The sequence below is a fragment of the Halichondria panicea genome, chromosome 13 (assembly GCF_963675165.1).
Source record: "Halichondria panicea chromosome 13, odHalPani1.1, whole genome shotgun sequence".
Lineage (NCBI taxonomy): Eukaryota > Metazoa > Porifera > Demospongiae > Suberitida > Halichondriidae > Halichondria > Halichondria panicea.
Genome location: NC_087389.1, coordinates 3,460,513 through 3,480,069, shown reverse-complemented (window position 1 = coordinate 3,480,069; position 19,557 = coordinate 3,460,513). Strand labels below are relative to the sequence as shown.

Below are 19,557 nucleotides of genomic sequence, written 5' to 3'. Positions count from 1 at the left end.
CTCCCCTCAAAAATGCTAAAAAAATGCCATGATAGTAGATCTAGTGCGGCCTGGGATCGAGGCTAACATATCAGAGGAGGTCTGAGCTGAGGAGCAAAGCTATATCTTTGGACAGAGCACCCGGCCTGTCCCCTGGTGCCGGTGAGAGACAGTGAGTGACAGGCAGAGAAAGGGGAGACAGTAATTTTTACGCGTTCCAGATCATCTTCACAGAGAATGGCAAGCAATACACAGCCTGGGCCTCACCAGTTATCTGTGACCTTTGTGGACAAAATGAACAGCTTGGTGCGTCTTGTGAAGAGTATTCGTCAGATCTCTGATATTCGCAACAATCATAGATCTATTTCACAACCAACTCAGGGCAGCCTTCTCGGTGATAAGTATACAGAATTATCCCAACTTTCTTTCCCAAATGTACACCAAGAAGATGGCGTTTTTCCTGGAATGAACACGTTACATTCTCATTTCTCTGTCTTTCAAGATGCTTTGTGCAGATGTGTCCAGAGTGTTGCTAGTGATCAAGAGGTGCCAGGCTTTGATGAGTTGATGTTTTGTAGTGGAGTTGTTCAAGGTCACGTTGAGCTACTTTTGGAGCTGAATAGAACATACTGGAGAACAAACAGTGAGCAATGTATTGGTCAATCTATTTCTCTCCCAGTGAGCAGTCCTTCTCAACATGGCTTAGCAAGTGTCTCAGATCTATTGGTGCAATCAAACCCCTTTGCTCATCTTCCATCACTTGATTTCATGTCTTCACAACTACCTAGAAGCCTTCAGCCATCCTGTCAATCTTTTTCGAACACGACTGCAAATAGACTGTTTCAGTCACCATCAGTGAGCTTGGATGTTGGTCCATTACAAACAGTGTCGCCGGTAGCAACAGAAAGTGCATCTATCACCCAAGGTGATTTGCCTCTTGTAAGCGAAATGAGTGCAACCAGACATCAGTGCAAATATCGCCAAAACTCCGTAGTCGATGAGAAAACAGGTGGTGAGCAGCCTCCGAACTTTGAGTGTAAGCCTTGCTAATTAAGATTGCATGATATAAATATACGTAGGTAGGCCGATAAAGGGGATTAACATTATCTCCACTACTAAATTGTCCTTATCTCACATTCGTACAGTGCACGTGGACCTCAAAGACCATGCTCACAACCAGGTCATCAGTCTATGGAGAGACCAGAAGCACGCTGATGTCACATTCCTAGTCGGGACTGAGAGAAAACGTGTGAATGCTCACCGTGCCATCCTTGCTTGTCAGTCCTGCTACTTCCAAAGCCTGCTGTTTGGAGAGATGTTGGAGGCTGACAGTGATGAGATAGCTCTTCTTGATATCTCTCAACCACGGCTGTTTGTCTCTCTCGTTGAATATGTCTACACTGGGGAGCTGCACATCTTGAAACAGGTATGCATATGCACGTATAGTTTGTAGAAGTATAATATAAAGTCCTTGCCTACACTGACAAACTGAAAGTTAAGCCTTTATGAATGCTTCCCTACTAAAGAAATTACCATAATGGCTGTATGTGTTTGATCAACAGTTTGCCTATTGAAAACTGGCATAAGTAATTTTACTTGGAGGTAAGACCATATAGTAGCTGAACCTAAACTATATCCGAACCTTTGCATTATACATAGGTTTTACTCCGTGTAGGACGTCCTTGATGTCCTTGCATTAGCTGACAGGTTTGGTTTCACCACTCTCAAAGATTATCTGGGGCACAATTTGGCCTCTATGGTAACACTGGACAACGTTCTCACGTTCCTTGCTTACGCTGACCTCTATCAAGTAAAGCATCTCTTGGATACGTGTCTGTGTCTTATTGACAAGAAAGCAGAAGATATCCTCAATTGTGATGATTTATCCACACTCACATCGTCCAGTTTGCAGCTAATAATATCGAGGGATACTTTCCTTGTGCCTGAAATGAGAATCTATGAGGCTTTTCTGCGTTGGAGAGAGCACAACTCTCTGAACAAAGAAGATTGCGAACATGCTCTGGACTGTGTCAGACTGAGTGAAATACCAGCAAAAGAGCTTTTCACAACCATCGAGCCAGCAAAAATATTCGATCAGTCTGAAATTACAACTGCCTTACGGATTCAAATCAAGCCTGAGTTTCAGAACCGGAGGCCTAGAGGGAGGAAAGGTTTGTCATCCTTTATTGTACTGCTATTAAGACAACTTGAATCCATATTATGCTATAAAATTTGTTCTGATCTGCATTTGATTCGCACATTCTCACTTCATTTTGTAGAGATTGGAAGAAACCTATTCGAATTAGCAAGGTTTGCAAGCTCTGGAAGTGTTGAGTATTCACGAAAGATCGGCCCTCCTAGGATCATCGATGGAATTGTTGAGATGGATGCTCCACAGTGTATGTTAGACCCACAAGAGGAGGGCAGCTCTCCACCAGCCTTGTTTGGCAGTGGTCTGTTTACACCACCTTCACTTTCTCAGCCGTTAGGATCAGCTCGATCACGTAATTTGGGATCATTTGTCCAAAGGCGATCAAACCTCCCCTTTTCTAACACACCTAAAGTCACCTCTCCCCCTTCAAAAATGGTTGAATTCAGTGATGTTCACTTAGTCAATACTATCAGAATATCGGCGTTTCCTGAGAAACAATCCAACAGCTTACCAGTGACTCTTGGTCCAGCGGATAATCCATTGATCCAGTGGCGATTTAATTACAAGATTCGGATATCTAAGGACAGGGAGACTTGGGAGACTCTGTTTGATTTTACCGGCCTGGATTGCTACTTCAATCAAACACTTCGCTTCCCTACTCAGGCAATCAAGTGAGTATAGCTAGCAGTTTAATATCTTATTTTGTACAAAATACTATGTACGTTGATACGTTGATACCTGACCAAGGACTTCTATACCCTACAGCTGCCGCCACAATACATATTGATTTCGTATGATATATACATACACGACGTATGCTTGTTTACACTATGTATGACTGTGCTGTGTGCTTGCGTACTTTCCTGTTCACTGTAGTAACGTTTATATAAGCTAGCACACATTTTATAATTATAGGTATATTGATTTTATGCTGGTTTCATGTGACAAGCGTTTGAGGTTCAAGTTTATCAGCTGCTCTCTTGAGGACGCTGCCAAGCCGTTCGATTTCCTTCAAGGAGGGGTTGTTGGTGAGTGTTAACTGAAATTTCATGCGCGTGCTCACTCTTTGTGTGTCTTTCGTTTTCAATCTATGTGAAAACTCGCAATTCACAATCGAAAGAACCTCGCATTCCACCCGATATACTGCAAACTTAATGCTATTTACTGTACCATTCACGTATACATAGGTCCTCTAGCTTTGAGGCCACTTCAGTATTTCCAAGCTTCTGAGCTGCCTCCTGGTCACCCACAAAGCCCCAATGTGGTCGTTATGGCAATGGTTCTAGACACACCTGTATCAATTACACATTTAAGGCAAGCACTTAGTCTACCTTTTTGGCTATACAAATCATTGTATATGTGTACTTGCATGTACACTAGCCTCGATTCCAGACCGATTAAAATACGGCCTGGTACCTATTGCATGGTGATAGTGGTGATAGTGGTGATAGTGCGCATGTGTTAGTTTATTCTCCAGAATCTGAGGAATCCCCTTTTTTCTTCTCTCATCTATTTTACATCAGCTTAGCTGAAGGCTTTTACACTAGTCTGAAGCCAAAAGAGGCTCTCATCTACCTCCATAACGGTTGTATGGTCAGGATGTCTTACCTTGGGCCTGTACAGGCTATGGGAAGTGTGTGGTGCCTCAACTGCTACTTGCAAAGACAACCCGGCTATAGGACCATCGTAGACGTAGATGAAAGTCTCTTCTGTCTTAAAACTAGTGTTTAAGCCTTCTAGACCAACGCAATGGATGGCATAAGCCACAGCTCAGTCATGGAGATAAAGTATTACGGAACATATTCTTAATAAACGGACTAATTTACAGTATAGTTTACTAAGGTTTTACGTTTGTAGTACGATTACCCATATTCAAGGTAATTTGAAGCGCATGCGATCTATCACCCATGCAATAGCTACATGTACGCCTAAAGAAGGTAACGGTGAAACAGCAATAAATTTGTTGAATCACCTGCTGTATTACCACCTATAGGTTCTAGAAAAAGTTGTAAGCCTGTACATATTTACTAAAGTGGCTACATGACTGTATTGCTAGCCTCTACAGTTACCTTGTAATAATGACTCTATAGGCTCATGATTCAGGGCATGCCAGGAGATTTTGTCGGTGGAGATGTGCAGGTGTCTACCAGCTTGAAGTGGGAGTACTCTAGCTTCGAGACAGCTGGAGTGGTTCTAAGCACCAGCCTGGGGTGAGATTGATCAATCTTTACATACAATATTATATTCACGTCAACTGTACCTACTTACAGTATAGAGCGTGAGTCTCCTAGCTTCAAGTGAATATCAAATAGACTAGCCCGAGTTAGGGCACTTCAATAAGTAGCTTTTACATCATGTACATGTATCTTAACTTGTACATGTACATGTACGTGGATTATATTAAATTATCATGATTGTACGTTTTCACACCCAGGCATGAAGTATGTGTGGATTTTGAACAACAAACTGTCTCGTACATTCTGGTACATATCACCAATGTCAAGAGAAGACCATCACAACTAGGGTCTGATTCTTCCTCGGTGCCAACTAGCCTGTACTCTGTTAGTGCCATTCAGTGCCAATTATTACAAGTAGATCTATAACTCGTAGATTTATTAATTAGCATGATGTACATAACGTACGTACTTAATTTTGAGAGTTTCCTACATGCACATGTACATGCACCTTTAATTTTTTGAAGAGGATTTGTTTAATAGTTATGTCGGTAATTATTTCTAGTCCACATTTATAGCAGGTAATTTTCGTTGATGCAAATTTTCGTATAATCGTACAGCTCAGGATAGTTACGTTGAATGTACATGTTGCAGTAGAGTAATTTTGTAGTTTTAATTTTCGTATGATGCACTACAACAATTAAAGTATAATTATGAACATTTCCATCATACGAAAATAACCCGCCATATGGTACCTTTCTATACATGTACATGACTGTATAGACGTCTATTATGTTGGGTGTTATTTACTATAATTATTAATTGAAAATAATAACACATAACATCGTAAAAAAAGGTAATAATTATATATACTCAACAGTTATGTACAACTAATTCTCAGAGGCAGATATTAAGGTTTGTTCTGCTGTTGAGGAGTCTACATCAACATTAGAATCATTACAGTTTTCCGACAAATTACAGTCTTTAGTTTCTTCATTCAGTTTCTCGTACTTAACTACTGTATTAGTTGTTACACCCTTTCTTCTTGATCGATTATACAAGCATGTTACTAGGAACAAAACGGCAACTACCAGGACTGAAATTAGAATCCCTCCGAATGTGATGTACAGTAGTGAGTCTTTGGAAACTTTTGCTATGACAACACCTACAATTGATGGTATTGAGATGTCGCCGAGAGTACCAGCTGCAACTAGTACTGAGGTGGCCTTGCCTGACGCTTCAGTATTCTCACTCATCCATGTCATAGTGGTCGGGTAGATTGAAGCATAACTGGCCCCTAACACGCCAGACCCTATCCAAACTGCAATGGGATCATGCGGATAGAATACCAATATCAGAGAGGCAAGGAAACTGCCACTTAGATTGCAAGCGATCATCACTGAAGATCGAACTTTGAGCACCGCTAGTAGGACCGAAAACAGACGAGCGAAGGCGAACGTTCCCCAGAATAGTGCAGTCAGAACAGCAGCATCGGATTTAGAGAAGCCCAGCTCTCCTTTAACAGCTACAGTGAAGATGAGACTGCCATAAGCCACCTCAAGTCCCACGTATAGAAACATAAAGATGAACAATAGTGTGAACATAATGATGAGGAACCAAGCAGCTTGCTTGCTCGATGTATTGCTCTTATTTTTCTTGGCCTCTTCGTCCTCTTCTGAGATCTCGACTTCATTTCGTTTGCTGCATTTCTTACTGAACTCTTTAGAAATAGCAAAGTAAATGAATGCGATCAGGGAAGGCACAAACAAAGTACTTGCAATCCAATAAGCCCAAGCAAAATTCGAAGTAAAACCATCATCTCCATAAATTAGTGTGCAGTTGTTAGATACCGTTATCACAGAGGAAGCTGTTAAATTTTGGCATGTACTGTGGATTTTGTCCATGCAGCTAGAGATATCATTCACCTTAATTTCATCCAGCATTAACAGATCAATAGTTTTATCGCTGGAAAGTGTACCATTCAAAGTATCCTCACAAGAAAATGACACATTATAATCAGTTGCATTTACGGCAAGAAGGTCTTCACTTTGTTCAGTCACAAAAGTTTTGGCAACAAGAGGGGCAATAAAAGCTCCAAACGCAAAACAGAAGTGGAGTACCTGCATGCACGGTCCAGCCTTGTCTCTCCATAGCTTGATCAGAACCGCATGGGTACCTAGAGAATAGAATAGTTATGTAGTACATGTACGTCTAAATTTCCAAGATATATACATTCAAAGATAGGTGAATGTTGCTGTAACTAATGTATAACTATAATTTAAGGTTTGTACACAAGTTTAAAATTAGGCACTGGTATGTTTATAATGTGGTACATGAGAAAGACAACAACTTGAAATGGTACAATTATACTATCAATGGTATAATTATGCTAACCGTTATCAATGGATCCCATGGCGACACCATTGAGTGCCATGATGACACCCAGCATGGCAATGTGGACTGAGAAAGGAATGGCCACTGTGGCTGCATGGGAGGGGCAGTGATGATAGGCTGTGTAGCCTCCTGGTCTATTGCAGTACATACTATAATTATAGGTATACTACCGTATAGCGGGTATATTTCGAGGGTATAAATTTTCGCGGATGTGCCTTTAGAAAAGTTTTTGCGGATTTAATTTTCGTGGAATAGTGCATTTTTTGCAGCATGCATGCATGGAATATTAAATTCGCGGTTATAAATGTTTGCGGTTCATGCCTAATCCGCGAAAACCACGAACATTTATACCCTCGAAATATACCCTCTATACGGTACTTAATAGCAGGAATTTGCGTTATTCCGTATTCTAAATATTTGTACAGCTCAGAATGGTGACGTAGAACATACTAACTTCACACTTTTAACGGGTAATACTCTATAATTAATATGAACATTTCCACCATACACAATACAGCTATACGGTATACACTTAGTACATTCGCATCACAAGTCAGTCACCAACAAACAACCACTTTATTGCGCATTGAAAGTGATACTTTAAAGGAACACTGTCTATAACATACATAACAAATCAAAACAAAATTAATGTTCTCAAAATCCACATAATTTATTATACTGTACTTACTAGCAATGCAGCAAACGTAGATCACACACAGGATAGTGAAAGAGTACTGCTCTAACTTGTCCATGACGATACCCGTCACCACACTGCCGACTGCACCCCCTATGGCCCGACATGTGAACATGATTACCAGTACATCAATCCCCACTCCCAAATGATCAGCAAAGTCCAGTAAAGTGGGGCCAAACACCAGCAGAGCTGCACCCTGAACATGGGGGAATGATACTGCGTCAGTGCACGCATAATTGTGCATGATTGCAAGATTTGTAGCGCATGGCAAGGGTTTATGTTGAATGTTATACGGGCAACCAGAGGCAACTACGTTGGGGCCTGAGTAGATATATTTAATAGGTGGGGAGGGATTAGACTGGAAACCACTCCCTTCGCTCTGGGGTCTGGGGACTGGCAAGTTGCCATGTTGAGAGTTGTCCCATTGTAGAACAAACGTAATGCATGGGTGATATTATTTCAGCCTCGATAACAGACCGCCAGTGATGTACTTTATCCGATAATATTTTGTGCAGTGATAGTTAGTGTGTGGGCGGTGGCACACGACTATTTGTGACGTTTACACTCTTATGGCAGCGTGATATTCTTCACGCACTGGGACAACTCTCAACACGGCAGCTTGCCAGTCCCTTTCTCCCGAGAGAAGGGGAGTGGTTTCCAGTATAGGGCCTAGGGAGGGATGTGGATACAAATGCTTGGACTAGCTCGACTATAGACTAACCAATCCAATAAAGCTGAGACATGCCCAGAAAGTAACTGCATACAAGTGAACGTCACAATTCTTAGCTCTAATGAAGAGAGACCGTGGCTTGCATGCTTTCTTGAGAGATCCCAGCTTGATTTTCAACATTTTTTGTCACTGACATGTACATACACGTACACAAGGATGGTAAAGATCACAATGTCTAGAGACATTACAAGCACAAAAGCTTAGAATCGACCACGCCCAACATCTGAAGTCACCGAAAATGGTGTGTGATTGCGCTTGCATGTGATTTATTTACAAGTACATACCAACTGAAAGATTGCTACACTCAACTCGGCTAGGCTACACTCGAACTAATCGTTTCGGTTCTTACTTTATACTCGCCTCGACTCTAACTTCGAAAGTGAGTGTGTGTCAATCTATTGAGATTTCCTTATAAGAATGTGTAGAGTCTATGTGTGTACATGTGTATTAAAATCTAGGTACAGATACGTGTTGGCTGGCCAAATATATTATTATTACCTACATGTCAGATAAATTGGTGGTCACCAGATGTGGATTTTACCCTGGTGTATTAAAGTGTAGCAAGGAAGTAGTTACGGTTTAATAGCTAACGCCGTATAGTTTTTAGGGCGTTTCCACATCGGGTACGGTGCCATTGCCATGATCCAGGGGGGGGGGGGGCGGACAACATCACGCGAGCACAAATATTGCTCAGTCAGGCAAATCTTAAAGTAGGAGTGTAGCTTCCTAGTTTTATGTAGAATTATTTGAAGTACACCTGTACCTTGGCCCCGACCGGCCTACTTGTTTTGTGATGCTACAAGTTGATGAGAGTCATCAATAGCAGAATCTCTCTTAGCTCCAGACATTCAGTCTGTGTGACTAGTACCAGCTCGCAAACCTATTGGAACAGCTTACAATCTCAAGGATAGCTTCAGTTGTGGTACAGAGGCTTGCTTTCCAGACAGATTTTACCGCAAAAATGCTCTATTGAAGAAGAATCGGTTTGGAATGAGGCTAAGAATTTAATTTTGTTACGTAACGGTTCACCTTTGTCCGCCCCCCCCCCCCCCTGACCATGATCCTCTAAATCTATAGTCCAGTGTGTACTTGTACACTGCAACTAAAATACTGCTTCCTCACGATTCTCACATTCCTACCTTGTACGCTACATCTATATTTTAAAGTAATTGTGTTTACATGAATCTCTTATGTGTTTACCCTGTACTTGTACAAATTTTAGAGATGTGTGTGTATTGTACAATGCACAAAGTACATGTGCAACCCAACGATCATCCACAAGTGGTTTACCATAGGGTGCATGTGTACATCTTTTGCGTTATCTTTCAATAAGTATTGAATCTTTGGAATCTGATTAACTAAAAGTAATATTCTCTATAATTTTATGTACAGTAGAACCTCGGCCCTCTATAAATAATGTGACAGGCTCTGGGAAAACCATACATTTGGAGCAGAATTTAGTATTGAGCTATAGCTAAATTTATGCCTACAGTGTAAAATCTCAAATAAAACGTTATTGGTGTATAAGTCCTTCTACCTCTCTGTAAAATCTGATGCGCTCTAAATCCAACTCTTTCCATCGAAGCGCCTCGTCCAAACTTTCGCTACTACCTTATTTTTTCTAATTGAGCAATCTTTGAGAGGCGTTTTTCTCGCTACTACATTTACGGCTTCAAGTTTCTAACGCGCAAAGCTCGGGTATGAAACTAGGTATGTGAACACTAAGCATATCATTGTGTAGGAAATGCTCTGTTCTATCACTTGGTATATTAATCACCAACATTTTAGCCTGCTCCAAATGTCAGAACCTGTCACTATTATCAAGAACTTCAATTATCTCTCTACGAAAGGGTCAACAGGCTTGTTCTTATAATTAATACGCATATGCTAATAACACCTGTTTTACCGGGGAGATGGGCGTGTTATCATGTTGTTTATCAATTAAGTAGGTAGAAGACCGTATGGTATCGTTGTACATGCAATACGTTTATTTTCTTGGATAGTCAGATAGAGGTTCAAATTTTAAACAATGATTTCAAAGTTTTTCGGCCATGACTTCAAGACTCAAGGTCAATCCGCAAAAACGACGGAAATGATGCGCCTTAAAAATGTTGTACTGTACGGTACAGCTGGCAAATACTACAGCAGTGATGACGCAGATGAGCATTGTTGCTACATGTGTGATTTAAAATGTTTACAGCTTGTGTATAACTATTGTTTATTGTTATTATTTTATACATCACCATACTAATGTATTATTTAAATCCCAATTTTGTTTCCAGATACTCGACAACAATAGAGCAACCCTGTGGCATGATGACATCAACCACGGGTATTCCTGGGTCGGGCAAGCAAGACCGAGTCAAGTTGGCTATTCAGTCTGAGCCCCCCTTCCCCCCCAAACAGCCCCTCCTCCTCATAGTGCTACAAAACCTCCCCCTAACATCGATCATTCGTGACGTTTGTGCCCAGTGGAGTGTCGAGAACCCTGAACGCCATGCCTTCAAATATGCAGACCCACCCCCTAACGCTCCTGCCCCCAAATTTGGTTACATAACTGAAGATAATCGCCACAAACTCCGGGACGGTGATATCTTGAAGCTTGCACTTGCTCCGTCGGTAGCTGCTGAAGAGCTCTTTAGGAAGATAAGTGCGAAAACGAGTGATGATAAATTGCAATCCGTTAAAGAATTGTATTCTCTATCAAAGGATTACGTTTTTGCTTTGGAATTCATCAAGCTTGAGGGGATACAGTGCCTGTCAACGGCAGTTGAGGGAAGCCAACTGGCCAACGAAGTAGAAAAAGAGCAGCTAGCTCACATTCTGGGGGCTTTTCTGGAGCTAATGGAGCATGGTATTGTGTCTTGGGATGCTCTCACTGAGAATTTCGTCAAAAAGCTCATCAACTTCATCGATAAATCGCTCGATCATCCCGAATACTTCCATCCATTGGTTATCTCCAGAAGTTTGGCTATTTTGGAGTCAATTGTCCTTAATAGCTCGAAGTTTTACCAAACGGTTGCCAAGGAGATGTCTGTAAGTACACCTATCCCTTTCCTATCTTCACCGGCTGTGGAAGTCAAGTATAACACTCTGGCATTCATCAATGCAATGATATCGAAAGCCAACAATCGAGAAGAAGTCATGCATGAACTTTCTCTGAACAGATTCAGTCGAAGTCTCCTTGACGCAGTGCTCAACCACTTCCACGGCGACGTGCCCCAAGAGATAGCACACGAGCTATACGTTTTCCAGTGTCATGTTCTGAATATGGTGGAAAGTCGAATGAAAATGAGGTTTGTGACAGGAGACCCAAAGATGGAAGAGGATGCCCGCTTACTCCCAACTAGAGCCTTCCCTGATGAGTACTCGGGTAGTAAACATGGTGCACCGATATCTGAACAGCACTGGAAGCAATTGGGATTCATGAAGGGAGACCCACAAGACGATTTCAACGAGTCTCCTCCTGGCATCTTGGCTCTAGATTGCATGGTGTATTTCGCCAAGTCCAAGCACGATACGTTCACAAGGTTACTTTTCTCCTACACAGATAGCCAGTGTCCGTTTGCCCTCACCTGTATCGCTCTCACCAAGGTCCTCTGCCAGATATTTCGCATTGGTGAGCAACCCTCTGAGATTGGCTACGAATTCATCCCTGTGCTTGTGTGGTCTGAGGAGCCGTTTAAAGAAGTATTCTCAATCGGGATTCAACTTCTATTCAAAACGTGGAGAGAAATGAGAGCCTCTGTGTTGGATCTTGAGAAAGTGCTAGCTGTTGTGATGAAACAGATCACTACAGTACTCCAAGGTGGTGGTTCTTCTCTGACAAGTTTCGATATCTTCAAACAGCGTCTCTTTGACCTCAGCTACAAAAAAATCACTTCCAGTGAGGAAAGTAGTCAACTTCTCGACGAGTCTGTGCTCAAGTCAAAACCTGTCCAAGAGCTGTGTGTAAAAATTAAGCCGCAGCTTCTCGAGCTTGTCAAGGAAGAAAGATTACGTCATCTGATCGAAGGTTCAGGATTTCCCAAATCAAGTCGAAGGAGGGATCAGTTCTTCTATTGCCGTCTCGCACCTAATCAGAAGGTGTTTCACTTTGGAGATACCACTACTGTCAACCAAGTGCCCCCTATCGAAGCTTTGGACAAAAAGATCCAAGTGTCTGAGATGAGACTCGAAGTGGGTGCTAATTGCCCACACTCTTCTACCATCAAACGAGGACAGGTTCCAAATATTTTCTCTATTTTTTACGAAGGAGACGAGCATCTTGATTTCATTGCACCCAACCTCACTGTGTTCAATATTTGGGTGGATGGACTGTCGATTTTGACTGGGAAGCGAATGCCGAGCAAAGCTTCTGAAGACGATTTAGAGACTCTGCTCAACATGGACTTGAAACTGCGATTGCTCGACATTGAGAATGTCACGATTCCAAGTGTTCCCCCGTCCATTCCGAAGGAACCAGCCGATTATGACTTTTATTACAAACTAGACAATTAATATAACATGATAGCAGCTTGGTTAGTCTAGATTTGTCTTCAGGATGCTAGTGACACAGTGTATCATTCTGTCCCTTTGTTAATTTTAGTATTTTCATGCCAATTATGTAGTCCCTGATCATTATGCTGGGATAATACATTTGTACTGTAGGTATTTTAAATTAATTGGAATTATTAACACGCACGACAAAATACATACTCTTATCATGCCGTTATTATGATGATATGAAAAATAATACACTCTATAATTTTAAACAGTATTGATATCTCTCCCAAAAATGTAAATGTGTTTCAATGCCGCCAGTGAACCATATGCCATTGTAGAATGGTATGTCCTCTTTTATGTGCATGATGTTCATTATCAGAGGTTCCACTTCTTCTAGTCGTCTCTATATTGGACAGAGTGTAGAACTAAAAATGTATTGTGATGGAAATTCACAAGGTTTGCGCTGTACCACACATGACTTAGCATTGTGTGTCTGCCACGGTAATATTTATTATTAGAATAAATTATGAGTATAATTATATTATTGTGAATACATGTAATTGATTCTATGTATCCTCGTAGTGTCATGATTAGTTCCACTTAGGTACCGGATGCTTCAATGATGGCCTTGGAGGTGTATGAGATAAATTTGCTCCTTTCCGACTCAGTAATTTAGTTACAAGATTTCTGGGTGCATTCCCTTGCTGTGTGTGACTGGGAACGTTCTCCATCGAAGTTCTTCCACTGCTGTGTCGATAGTTATCATCCAGGAGAATCTCTGACAAATCATCATCATCAAAGTCTGTTGTTGTAGGAGCAAAAAATACACTAGGTACACTGCTGCTTCCGTGGTTACCATCACAGAATGCACCTGTGCTGAGTACAGAAGATGTTCTACTATCGCCTTTGGAAGTCGGCTCAGACAATGTTGCTCTAAAACTTGATTCAGCGTTTCTCCCTCTGACAAACTGCTGCAGCTTACTAATGCTCCAAGATTTATTTGGGACATCACATGTAGCTCGGTTGCTAACTCCTGATAGACTACTGGTGAAGCTTTGACGCTTTGATGAGTTCACTGTAGTTTCAGATTCTTGACTTCTGGTATCTCCTGGGAGAACAACTTTTTTTCTGCAAGAGAAAAACAGATAGCTAAGTATACGTATATATTTCAGTGTGATCCTTTGAGATCAACACCTGTGTATACATGTATTATGTTATACCCCATGCATATGCATAGTGTCACTGCAAATGACAAAATTGCATACCTTTGGAGATGTTTCTTCACAGCTTTACACACAAGAATGACGAATATAGCAAAGATAACAATCCCAACCACCCCACAAACAACTAGTGTGCCGATTATCCAATCTGGAACACCTTGAACGATTGCTTGTTGTTGTGCTACGCTGTCTCGCACAACTGCTTCTATCGTCTGTCTATCTTCTCTAACTAACAAATTCAAAGTGGCTCCAGGAACAACATAGTTTGTTTGTCTGTTTGGGGATCTGTTGCCTTCGATTGGTAGAACGACATAGAAGTGGATGTTCAGAGAAGTGGCACCGGTAGGGAATGTGTCATCTGATAATACCACTACACTCAGCTCGTTGAACCTTAAATAGCTTTCTGAGATCGATCTCTTTCGTAAAGTTCTGTCGTAAAAAAGGTACAGTAAACAAACTTAAAATTTATAGTATCAATTACATTTTACACCACACAATAATAATGTACTAAGGCTCACTTTACTACCAAATACTTACCCAAAGAATTCTGAGCAACCAGATGCAAGGGAACACGCCTCAGGCAGTAGAGCGCAGTAATGAGTCACACTTGTAGCCACTACTTTTTGAAACTTCTCCTCTGCACTCATACTTTCCCACTGCAGAGATAGGAATATCATGTGCTGGACTTAATTCTTGCATGTGAATTATTCAAATGTTTGCACTAGCTGGCCTGCATGCCATGCATGAATTTATGATGGTCACTATGAATTTGCATAGAAAATGAAATGCAATGTCCACACGTGTCATAATTATGAATACACGTGAGCAATTTCAGACTTACCAACACAAGAGAAATGTTTCTGAGTTGAATCCAAACAGCATTCTTCAATCCCTCCACTTCTACAAGTGCTGCATGGTCACTGCTGTCTGCACCTATCACGTCAGGTTCTTGGACATCAACAATCACCAACACGTTCGATGCTAGTGAGGGAGTGCCCCTATCTCTAACTGATATAGGAAGGTAGTAATGTGATGGACCACTTGTATTTAGCTTGCCTGTGAGGTAGAGGCTATCAGACTGTAGTTCAAATAAATCTGCCGGGACTAAATCGTCACTAAATTGGTACATTAACTGAGCGTTTTCGTTGATGTCACTATCCGTACAAGCGAATGTGCCTACCATTTCATATGGAGGTTCTGTCCGAGGGGACACAACTAAGTGATGAACTATTGGTGCACACTGGGGCCAGTTGTCATTCTCGTCTCTGACTGTTATTGTGACTAAAATGGTGGTAGATTTTCTCAATGTTTCATTGGCAGATGAATCTCGTGCTATCGCTGTAAACGTTATCTCATTTGTAGTTTCTCTGTCTAAGCTGGTGGCGAGATACACTTCTCCAGTGTGCTGATTTACAATCGCTTTAAAACTGTCTTCACTCGCTATCAGGAACTCTACTTGGCCATCTAATCCATGATCTTGATCACTGGCAAGCAGTTGAAAAATTAGTGTGCCATATGGACTGTTCTCAGTAACATTCAGTCTGATATTGTTATCAGAAAACTCAGGCACGAACTCATTCACAGGCAAAACACGGATAAAAACCGAGACGTTACTTGCAACACTCGTATAGTTTGGGTCGTAGCATTCCACAACAATTTTGTAATTACTCTGTAGCTCAAAATCAGGAGAATTTACAATTGTGATTTCACCGTTAGTCGAATCAATCTGAAAATTGCTTGAATCGCTGTTAACGAATCGAAACATTGGTCTGATATCAGTAGAAACGTTCACTCTAGCCGATGAGCAAGATATCGAACCCACAGCCTCTCCCAATGCAGTATTCTCTACCACATTCATTGAGTAAGTATAATAGTCTGGAACTACGTTCCCCAAATGGCAGTTAGTGACGTTGATCATGGAAATAGATTGAGAAGATAAACTAGGCAGACCGCCATCTTCAGCTACTACATAGAATGTGTATTGGACTTTTAGCTCACAATTTAATGGATTCCATAGAATGATTTCACCAAAGCTCTCGCTGATATCAAAAGGGAGCTGTTCGTCAGTGGTTGAAAGAAGTGAAAAGTTAATTCGACCATGTTCTCCAGAATCTTGATCAGTAGCAGTAACTGTTGCAATCACTGTTCCAATGTTAGTGCCTTCAGATACTGCAATGCTTAATGAAGGATTACTAAAAACTGGTGGATACTCATTTTCTGGATCAATATTAACTAAGAGTGTGCTCGTAGTAAAAAGACGTGGTACACCATGGTCACTGCAAATGACAGTAATTTTATATTGTGAGGATATTTCAAAGTTGAAGTCACTAGATACAAAGACTTTTGACGCATTGATACCAAAACGCTGGAGATTGGTAATATCAACAAACTCATTGTTTGTCAATTGAAATGTGTTCAACAACTCAACTTCTGTTTCTCCATTTAAACTTTGATCCAAATCTGTACATGTAAGATTAGTGACTGTGGTACCGTTTAATGAATTCTCACTAATAGATGCTGACAGAATTCGTTGCATTCTGGGATGATTGTAATTTTTGTCTACAACGGTAACATTAACAGTAGTAGTTGAATTAAGAGAAGGAGTTCCCAAATCAAATGCTTCAATTTCAAGCAAAAATTCGTGTTGGTCTTCAAAATCAATGTTTGCTGTGAGTACCAGTTCATCTCCATAATTGAATGAGAATGGACCTGAAGATAGAAGCCTGTAATGAACTTTCCCATCCATGCCGCTATCTTGATCTGAAGCAACAATGTTACATGGCAGGACTGTACCAATCAAGCTGTTCTCCTCCACAGAACAATAGTAGACTGACCGAGAAAAGATGGGGATGTGTTCATTTACAGGTTCAACAATGACTCTAATAGTAACATTGGTTACAAAAATCCCATCTGAGACTTGAATTGAGAGAAGGTAAAATGGTTCTGTTTCATAATCAAGAGGTGACTGAAGAATCAAGCTTCCCGTAGAGTCTATGTCAAAAGGTTGAAACGAAGGATATAATATAGTGTATTGTAGGCTTGGTGAATCTGTATCGTTGCATGGCAGACTGAACACAGTGCCGCCGCCGATCATACTATCTTCTGCTATATACACAGCACTGACTGAAGGAAAACACTTTGGTTTATTGTCATTGACATCTGTCACAGAAACAAACAGATCCACTCTGCTCGCCTTCTCAGGATAACCAGAATCCCAAATGGTCACAACACAGTACATTTCATTCGCGCCTTTCTCAAAATCAAGAGGAGATATCAAGTAAACATTGCCTGAGGTTTCATCGATAGCAATGTGTTCAAAACGGCAGGACGATGATTGCATTAAATCCTTATTGATGTAGTAGCGTAGTATTCCTCCTGGTCCCCTGTCTCGATCATTAGCCACAACAGTTGCAATTAAAGTGCCAGGTGTTGCATTTTCTGGGACCGAAACAGTCAACTCAATACTATTAGGCTGAGGATTGAACATGTTGTAGCTGGTAACAATGATCAGTAATTGTGTGCTTGATATGCGATTCGGAGCTGCTACTTCCTGACACTGGATTGTTAGAGCAACAAAGTCACTGTTTGTAGGGTTATCGTAATCCAAGCTCGAGGTTAGAGTAACATTACCACTAGAGGTGCCTACATTAAAATGACTCTCTTCATTTCCAGATGTAATGAAGTACAGAAGTTCTTTGTTTATTCCTGAGTCTAAATCGGCACAGGCGAGTTGAGTTAATAACGTACCGGGCTGAGTGTTCTCTGACACTTCCGTATGGTAAAATGGTGATGTAAACACAGGTGGGTTGTCATTGCTATCAAGAACACTGATGGTAACACCTGCTGTGGCAGACTGTCTGGACATTATATCTGCTGAATTGTCGGTTGCAACTACAGAGAAATGGTAGGAAATATCTGTTTCGAAGTCCAATGTACGAGCTAAAATTAGACAACCTGTCTTTTCGTTGATTACAAATACGTCTGTTTGTCCTATTGCTATGGTATAGACTACCATTCCATCACTTCCCCTGTCACTGTCAGTTGCATTCACTCTACCAATGACGGAGCCAATTGTTGTATTTTCAGACACTTCAATTGTGAATTGACTAGCGGCAAATACTGGAGAAAATTCATTCTCAGGTTGTACTGTTACTATTGCCCTAATTGTAGTATTCATAAATCCAGGTGGTATATCAGAATCCGTAACTACAATACTGAGATGGTAAAAGTCACTAGTTTCGTAATCCAAAGGTTGCAAAATGCTGAACAAACCATTATCATCAACAGTGAAGACATCATCGCTAAAGTTGGTTATGTAATATGTGAACACAGGAGCCGTCAAAAAGTCACCATCAGTACAATTCGGCAGCTGGAAGAAAGCACTATTTTGATTTTCCAGGACAGAGAAATGAACTAAGCCTTCAGAGCACTGTGGAGGAAACTCATTCCGATTTAAAATGGTGATTGTAATATCTCTTCTACCTTGATAAGTATCTTCTTCTGCTTCTACTCTAAACTGGTAAGTACTCTGTGTTTCATAATCGAGTGATTCTCCTACTGAGAGAACACCAGTTACTGAGTCCATATTAAATACTGAAAGTTCACTGGAATATGTTATACTTGAGCCAGGGGTAGCCGTTAAGGTGGCAATGCTGGTCCCTACTGGAGTGTTTTCATCAATATTGAACTCAAAAGGTCCCACCGTGAAGCATGGACATTGGGAACAAGAAACAGGGCAACTGACTTGTGAAACACCTGTAGGGAATACAATGTTCAACATTAGGTTATAAGCTAAACACTCTATCTATGAATACTCCTCAAATTGTGGGATTGAGGCGTAGGCAAGGCCCTGAATCTCGTTGCTAAGTAAGTATTCATACATGCAATGCCACTGGACAATGCCCCTTGCTGAGGAAGGTATGTCTCATAGCAAAGCACAGTAACATACAGTGGCGAATCTATAAAAAGTGGTAGGTAGGTGCTGAGTACGAGAGGCAAGGAGCATCCCGAAAATCGAGGATTACGCCACTTTGACGTCATTTCCGGTGGGTGCGGTATCAATGTGACACTAATAATTTTTTATTAGGTGTGGTTTGCATTGCAGAGGTTCCTTATACACTCCGTATTTACTTGTTGAGTCTAGTCAGCACTGCAGTACGTGCAGCTAGTCAAGCCGCTTTTATCATAGCTTTTAAAAGACACTACTGTATTAAAATAGATAGGTCTACAGCTACTCAACTAGCTAGTACAAAGTCTGAGAGTGAATTACATAGCCAATGAGTGAGACACAATGTGTTCAATGAACTTGCATTAGCTGTAGACACGCAGCGTTACTTTATGCAGTAGCTGAGAATGCTTACCATTGACGCTCCTAGTGAAGCAGAGCATTACAAGAATTATAACACAAAGTGGAGAGTCCATGTCCATTGTATCAAAGTATGTTAACACTCCAAATCATCCTGCAAAAGTCGTTGAATCTGAGGGTGAGTGAGGGTAATCATAGATACTATAAATTTATAGTATCTATGGGGTAATCAACTTCGTGAGAGTCACTCACTAGTACAGTCTAGTGAGTAGATCTAGATACATTAGTAGTCGATTAGATGTAAATGTATCAACAGTGACCTACCTTAGATTATTAGCATATGATTCTCGAGTTTCTTCTTGCTGGTGCTGCAAGTTTGCAAATGTCATCCAGCCAGCAGACACACCCACCCTGGCCTGATGTG

General features: G+C 41.0%; 4 protein-coding genes across 7 annotated transcripts; 2 read left to right on the top strand and 2 right to left on the bottom strand.

The window, feature by feature from the left end:
* Positions 1-34: 34 nt before the first annotated feature.
* On the top strand, positions 35-4,851 carry LOC135346684 (uncharacterized). Of its 3 annotated transcripts, none has more exons than XM_064544381.1 (8): positions 35-988; positions 1,125-1,405; positions 1,655-2,150; positions 2,259-2,802; positions 3,047-3,159; positions 3,319-3,445; positions 4,222-4,341; positions 4,566-4,851. In XM_064544381.1, the coding sequence occupies exons 1-8, from the start codon at positions 217-219 to the stop codon at positions 4,732-4,734; spliced, it is 2,622 nt and encodes an 873-aa protein (XP_064400451.1). In that variant the 5' UTR covers positions 35-216; the 3' UTR covers positions 4,735-4,851. The 3 variants fall into 3 exon arrangements, 2 of the variants coding, with proteins under 2 accessions (XP_064400451.1, XP_064400450.1); XM_064544380.1 differs by having other exon boundaries at positions 35-1,015; XR_010398094.1 differs by lacking the exon at positions 3,319-3,445 and having other exon boundaries at positions 35-1,015; positions 4,566-4,595.
* A 197-nt stretch (positions 4,852-5,048) lies between these two features.
* On the bottom strand, positions 5,049-8,304 carry LOC135346689 (sodium-dependent glucose transporter 1-like). The gene is made up of 4 exons (XM_064544385.1): positions 8,115-8,304; positions 7,388-7,589; positions 6,700-6,789; positions 5,049-6,481 (listed from the first exon to the last, which is right to left on the bottom strand). Exons 1-4 carry the CDS (start codon positions 8,241-8,243, stop codon positions 5,196-5,198), a joined length of 1,707 nt encoding a protein of 568 aa, XP_064400455.1. The 5' UTR covers positions 8,244-8,304; the 3' UTR covers positions 5,049-5,195.
* Positions 8,305-8,320: 16 nt separating this feature from the next.
* LOC135346687 (engulfment and cell motility protein 2-like) lies at positions 8,321-12,765 on the top strand. The gene is made up of 2 exons (XM_064544384.1): positions 8,321-8,502; positions 10,406-12,765. Exon 2 carries the CDS (start codon positions 10,437-10,439, stop codon positions 12,621-12,623), a length of 2,187 nt encoding a protein of 728 aa, XP_064400454.1. The 5' UTR covers positions 8,321-8,502; positions 10,406-10,436; the 3' UTR covers positions 12,624-12,765.
* Positions 12,766-13,128: 363 nt separating this feature from the next.
* LOC135346681 (protocadherin Fat 4-like) lies at positions 13,129-19,543 on the bottom strand. 2 transcript variants are annotated; one of them, XM_064544375.1, is made up of 6 exons: positions 19,458-19,543; positions 19,189-19,305; positions 14,670-18,583; positions 14,366-14,484; positions 13,874-14,257; positions 13,129-13,736 (listed from the first exon to the last, which is right to left on the bottom strand). In XM_064544375.1, exons 2-6 carry the CDS (start codon positions 19,253-19,255, stop codon positions 13,199-13,201), a joined length of 5,022 nt encoding a protein of 1,673 aa, XP_064400445.1. In that variant the 5' UTR covers positions 19,256-19,305; positions 19,458-19,543; the 3' UTR covers positions 13,129-13,198. The 2 variants fall into 2 exon arrangements, with proteins under 2 accessions (XP_064400445.1, XP_064400446.1); XM_064544376.1 differs by having other exon boundaries at positions 19,189-19,287; positions 19,458-19,520.
* Positions 19,544-19,557: the final 14 nt, after the last annotated feature.

What these genes read in the sequence shown, in the direction of transcription:
- LOC135346684 (XM_064544380.1), top strand. Translation starts at nt 217, where the DNA reads ATGGCAAGCAATACACAGCCTGGGCCTCACCAGTTATCTGTGACCTTT. An exon ending in TTCCCTACTCAGGCAATCAA is followed by an intron (nt 2,803 to 3,046) that starts GTGAGTATAGCT and finishes TTATAATTATAG; the next exon opens with GTATATTGATTTTATGCTGG. An exon ending in CCTTCAAGGAGGGGTTGTTG is followed by an intron (nt 3,160 to 3,318) that starts GTGAGTGTTAAC and finishes ACGTATACATAG; the next exon opens with GTCCTCTAGCTTTGAGGCCA.
- LOC135346689 (XM_064544385.1), bottom strand. Translation starts at nt 8,243, where the DNA reads ATGTTGAAAATCAAGCTGGGATCTCTCAAGAAAGCATGCAAGCCACGG. An exon ending in GTCTCAGCTTTATTGGATTG is followed by an intron (nt 7,590 to 8,114) that starts GTTAGTCTATAG and finishes CCCCATGTTCAG; the next exon opens with GGTGCAGCTCTGCTGGTGTT. An exon ending in CTACGTTTGCTGCATTGCTA is followed by an intron (nt 6,790 to 7,387) that starts GTAAGTACAGTA and finishes CCTCCCATGCAG; the next exon opens with CCACAGTGGCCATTCCTTTC.
- LOC135346687 (XM_064544384.1), top strand. Translation starts at nt 10,437, where the DNA reads ATGATGACATCAACCACGGGTATTCCTGGGTCGGGCAAGCAAGACCGA.
- LOC135346681 (XM_064544375.1), bottom strand. Translation starts at nt 19,255, where the DNA reads ATGGACATGGACTCTCCACTTTGTGTTATAATTCTTGTAATGCTCTGC. An exon ending in CTTCACTAGGAGCGTCAATG is followed by an intron (nt 18,584 to 19,188) that starts GTAAGCATTCTC and finishes TATTCCCTACAG; the next exon opens with GTGTTTCACAAGTCAGTTGC. An exon ending in GGTTGCTCAGAATTCTTTGG is followed by an intron (nt 14,258 to 14,365) that starts GTAAGTATTTGG and finishes TTTTTACGACAG; the next exon opens with AACTTTACGAAAGAGATCGA.